Raw genomic sequence first — 5,898 nt, forward strand, 5'->3', positions numbered from 1 at the left:
AATACTTTTTTGGAGTTTTTCGCTAGATTTTACAAAATTTTCATTCGATTTGCCGGAATGGTTCATTAGTTTAGCTGCTTACATTTGTACGGACAGATCTGTTTAGTTAAACTTAAAGTTATTAAGCATAATAATAGGACATCACCTTCCCAGGAATTTCTTTTCCTATGAAAGATGGTTACGAAAATTTAGTAGGTAATGGGTAGGTTAGGTAACTTGATGTGATAAGTCGTCGTCTCTGAAGATAGTCACTTAGATGTCTTTTTATAATCATTCAGGTCAATTATTTGTTTCCGTTAGCTTTTTTGAAAATAATTATCGACTTCGAACCGATTAGTGAGCGACAGTTTATCGCATCTCTTCTTGTACTATATTTTATTATCGCTGTTATCGATACTTACTGGAATCGCATTAATAGATAAAATATTTGTGTTCCCTTTAAGATTAGCATTTCGGTAACCTCTGCGCACACGTACATACATTGAAGAGGTTACGATATTATATGACGCTTAGCCAAAGTTTAACATTTTATTAGTTAATGACAACAAGATTTATGTTGTGATACGATTAGGCTTCATGTTATGGTATTAACAATGGAGCTGAAGCATTAAACTGATATAATGTCTTAGCATATAATAGTACAGCATAGATTACATTTATGATTGATGCAAAGTATGTCGAAGGCTTCTGGTCATTTACATTAAGTACTGCTAACAAGGGAAGAACGTAGTCAACGATGTCCTCATTTTGATAGAGAAACTCTTAAAACCATTAATCCTTATCCTTGGTCAATGATAAACCTCATAATTTCTTAAAAAAAGTCACACAAATTTTCCTCTATTCTTCTATATTTGCTCAACTATTTTCTAGCATTAGCTACGTTTCCCTCCAACAAAAACGGAGATGTCGCAACCAGATATATACAAGAATAGACCGGCTAAAGCCTGGTGAGGTCTTTTTTCTTTTTCTGGAGGCAAGGCGGAAGAGTAGCTTTCATCAGTCGACATCTAGCTGTTGAAGAGTAAATATCTCTACCAACGTTTTACCAATTTGGTATTCAACTACCAGTTTGGTAGTCAACTACCAAAAATTAAACTTTAAATAGGCGAGCATGTAGAATAATTTCGTCAGTCGGTGTGTAGTTCTCAAATAGTAAACATCTCTTCCCCAAAAATCTGTGAGCTATCGGTGATCAGATAACAAATAATTATTATTTGCCTGGTGTTGATATGCTCATGGTGGCTTGGCAGTTTTAAATGTCAATCCACCTCGCAACTACCAACTACCAAAGCTACCGACTACCAAATTTCCGATTTATAAATATCCGAGCATGTAGAATAATTTCGTCAGTCGGTGCGTAGTTCTCGAATAGTAAACATCTCTTCCCAAAAATTACGTTTGGTAGTCAATTATAGCCTTGGTAGTCCAACTACCAACTACCAAATTTTCGAATTGCAATGTTAACTGTGAGCTATCGGTGATCAGATAACAAATAATTATTATTTGCCTGGTGTTGATATGCTCATGGTGGCTTTGCAATTTTGAATGTCAATCCAGCTCGAAACTACCAACTACCAAAGCTACCAACTACCAAATTTTCGATTTATAAATATCCGAGCATGTAGAATAATTTCGTTTGGTAGTCAATTATAGCCTTGGTAGTCCAACTACCAACTACCAAATTTTCGAATTGCAATGTTAACTGTGAGCTATCGGTGATCAGATAACAAATAATTATTATTTGCCTGGTGTTGATATGCTCATGGTGGCTTTGCAATTTTGAATGTCAATCCAGCTCGAAACTACCAACTACCAAAGCTACCAACTACCGACTGAGAGCTACCAAAACTACCAAATTTGTGGAACAGACAGACGGACAGACAGACAGACAGACGGACATACAGACAGACAGACAAATCGGCCATAATAGGGAATTTTTTCTAGAAGAAAAAAGACCGAAACTCGACCTATTTTCACCAGATCTTTACGATATATTCATTGTTAGTATCGGTTACATGTATGATTCCCAATGTAAAGAGTATCATAAACTTTAATACATGTAACGATTTATAATTAACCTGTCACATGCGGCTATTCTGTTATTGATAACGACGACAAAAATAATGACAAGCTCTAGGGTAATATGGTCCTTTTTATATAGTAAATAGTACATTACGTCCGAGGTTCCAAATTTTTATTTTGATGAGTGTGGACGTTTTGGCCCGACCCGAAGGGGAGGGCTGTATTCCCACTCGTCAAAATAAAAATTTTGAACCTCGTACGTACAGTGCTTTACGTGCTTCTGGTCGGTAAATGCGAAAAATGTACTAAAAAAATGCATTTACCGACGAGAAGCCCGTAAACACGGCAGAGTAAAAGTAACCCAGGCAGTAGCGCTTGTTTGCTAAGGGACCTGAATAATCTAGTAGCCGTATGTTTTTTGCGAATTAAATTTTTCAACTTATGTCAGTGTTCATTTGAGTTCATTTTCATACAGTGTATTAGGTCCCTCATTTGACGTTTCAATAATGAACCGTTCCTGCCAGGTTTACTTTTACTCTGCCGTGCCGTAAAAATACTATTTCTGAAAACATAAACAAAGTTGAACGGTCACTTAGGTCACTTTACGGTGTGAAACGTTCTATTTTCTCCCCACGAGAAAGAAAGTGTGCTGCACTTTTCTCACCAGAAATGTCGTTCGACCAATCGTCAACAAATCGCTATTTGTTCAACAAGAGTGTTGTCACCCGAAAACATGAAATTTCATACTATTTGTTCGAGGTCAACACAACGTATTTCCAACAAAGCTCCCAAAGTTTTATCTGAAGTGAGAAAATGACTATTTTCTTGCCAGCGGTGTGAAAACACAAATTTCTTATTGACTATTGTAGCAGTGTTTTGGCGTCTGTGTCTCTCGCTTTTCGTGCTTCGGTGAGGGCATTTGTACTCACTGATTCGGTTATGAAGAAGCACGGGTTTTTGCTATCGGCGGGCTGACCGTTTTAGTATCCGTTGATTTAAGCAGCTATACCTGACATCACACTAATTCATTCTTTGTTCAATATATTTTCATGACACTGCTACCATTTGCGTACGACCACATTATCCTGCTAAGCACACGTTTTCAATTCATGCACGCACTGCCACATAATACACACCTCCTCACATCATCGTACCTTGCGCACGCTATCCAATCACAGACACGAGCCATCGTACATGCATTGGTCAATGAAATTAAATGTAATGAAGTGTAATTTTGTTATTTGGACTTGGGTAAAGGCTAGGGTCGTCTCCGACGGGTCGACTTGGACGACACTCGCCTCCGGCTTATGCTCATTATTAAGCCAGTAAGCGAAATCATTTTAAACATTGAGGGAAAACAAGGCCAGGTCACATCGCGGTAAAACTTTTATAACTAAATTGATGTTTTTCGTTTCGCGAGGAAAAATACAATTGTTAAAAGTTTCGTACGTGCAGAATATGAACCAGCTGAATATCACCAGCTGATCTACTAACACACACTTACCGTATGATATACAATCAAAACACATTCTGAACAATTTGTTTACTTCAACCATACGTGTTATGTGCGCGCATAGATGACGTTAACGTAGAAATGCACTGTGTGTAGGTTGTTTACAATACAAAGTGTTTTTGTTCGTACACCAGCTGCTGATATTCAGCTGGTTCTTATTCTGCACATAGGAAACTTTCAACAATTGTAGGAAATTCCAACTTCAATCTTGTTGAAATTTCGTATTTTCTCCTCTCGTAACCAAATAAAAACTGTTTCAGATGAGAAAGCGAGGATTTTGCTACAAATTTTGATTGTAGTCACTCTACCTTAATTCCTATCTCAATAGTTATTTAGTCTTGGACGGGCGTTCGGTCGAAAAAACTAATTTTTCCAAGCCTCTTGGACAATTGATTTTAGGCAATCTCGCGAGATGTATAAGCGAAAGTGCCTAAAATTATTCATCAAAGACGGATATACACATACAAATTTTCATGCAAAACTTTGAGCCTTGAAGCATGAAAACGAGTTGTATAAGATATAAGTAACTAGAACAAATTTCGGGCTGTGGACTATAATAGGAAGAATTACAACGTTTGCATCTACTAAGTTACTTCAACAAAGTGCCCATAACATATCCACACACTCGGAACTTGCCAAATGAAATATCAAAAACTTACGTAAATTGTTTTCATAGCACATTTCAGTACCACCGCTGGCAATAATATCGCTAACAGAATAAATGAACGAAGATTCTATTTTAATAATTGTTATCTCTTCTGCCCCCTGCAAACAACATTTTTCATACATAATGTCAGTAAAGGTCATCATAACTCAAGCAGACCATTACAGAACGTTCAATTAGAGATTCGTTGAAAATATGATTTTGTTTCATTTTTATTGATCGTACTGCGCCTGAGTCGGTTAATTTGTTATACGCAATTAGCATGAACACAATAGTATAGAGGCAGAAGTGCATTCAATGAATATTGCAACGTATATAGTACAAACTTTGAATATTCTCCCGCTGTACGAAGCGGTATATAAAATTCAACCGAATCAGACAACCCCACGAGAAATCGGTTTCCTTGCCGTCACTGCCGTCACTGTCAAACATTAAATTTTTAAGCGGCATATTCCTTATCAAAATTACAACAACACGAATGGTATTTTTTTGGTTCTTATCGAAACTGTGCTGGGGTTACTCGAGATTTTAAAAATTCATTGCAAATTGCCAGTGCGAGTAACATTGTCAGGAGATACAGACCAGTACACTCTGTTGTCGGTTCCAATTTTAATTGAGAAATTTACCAAATTTTTCCTATAAAAAATGGTGTTGTGCAATGCATTTGGTTTATCGTGCCGTGTCATGGTACTTGCTCGTAACAATGTGTTGAGATCGATGCACTTGGAAAAGAAGCGCTTTTTGAGTGTGTCACATGCACTGTTGAAAGGTAAAAGGTCTACAGAAATTTGATCATTTCAATTCGTCTAATCAATTCCTAAAAATCGATTTAGAACGACTATATACAGAAAAGCACGAATGGGTACTTGTTGACGGAGAAACCGGAACGGTGGGAATCTCAAGCTACGCTCAGGTAAATATTAATTGTTTTAGTCTTTTATCGTTCGAAATTCTCTGTGCGACTGTGAAATGTATACATATATTTGTGATAAGGATGGGCCTGTTTGTTAGCCTTTTTTCATTTAATTGAGTCATTTATACTATTTCGATTGATTCAATTTCTTTCTTTTTCTGCAAACAAACAGGAAGCGCTTGGTGACATCGTATTTGCACAGGTAAAGGTTAGATTGGGGTTAACCTAAACAATTTTTCTAAAAACTCCAGGTTAACCTGATCGTAATCGGAATCACTATACCTAAAATGTTAAATTTCATTTGCACAGTTACCAACGGTTGGTCAATCCTTGAAACAGCATGAAGAATGTGGAGCACTGGAAAGTGTGAAGGCGGCCAGTGAATTGTATTCGCCCATATCTGGATCGGTTGTGGAGAAGAACGATGCTGTCGAGAACACACCGTCACTAGTCAATACGTCATGCTATGAGGATGGATGGTTGTTCAGAGTAAAAATTACGAAACGCGACGAACTGACCTCATTGATGGACGAAAAAACCTACGAACAATACTTGCAAAAGGCCGATCATTAAGTTAGTTCATCAATTTAATTTATTTTTTATTTTAGATTGTTTTTATGAAAAACGTTCAAGTGCTAATCGGTGATCCAGAATTTTTTCTTTCTTTTTCTCTTTTGTAAAAATGCTTAGATTTAATCGAAACTCGAATCGTGTATTTGCCGCTTTTTTTGGTGAGGAACACACGCAGTTTTGTTTTCAATAAAAAAAAATCAGATCATGTTTTAA

At 36.8% G+C, this 5,898-nt stretch overlaps 1 protein-coding gene across 1 annotated transcript; it reads left to right on the forward strand.

Annotated features, from left to right (window-relative positions):
* The first annotated feature begins 4,645 nt into the window (after window positions 1-4,645).
* LOC119080799 (glycine cleavage system H protein, mitochondrial) lies at window positions 4,646-5,898 on the forward strand. The gene is made up of 4 exons (XM_037189370.1): window positions 4,646-4,968; window positions 5,033-5,112; window positions 5,285-5,314; window positions 5,422-5,898. The coding sequence occupies exons 1-4, from the start codon at window positions 4,845-4,847 to the stop codon at window positions 5,683-5,685; spliced, it is 498 nt and encodes a 165-aa protein (XP_037045265.1). The 5' UTR covers window positions 4,646-4,844; the 3' UTR covers window positions 5,686-5,898.

The sequence above is a fragment of the Bradysia coprophila genome, unplaced genomic scaffold (genome assembly GCF_014529535.1).
Source record: "Bradysia coprophila strain Holo2 unplaced genomic scaffold, BU_Bcop_v1 contig_350, whole genome shotgun sequence".
Taxonomy (NCBI): Eukaryota; Metazoa; Arthropoda; class Insecta; order Diptera; family Sciaridae; genus Bradysia; species Bradysia coprophila.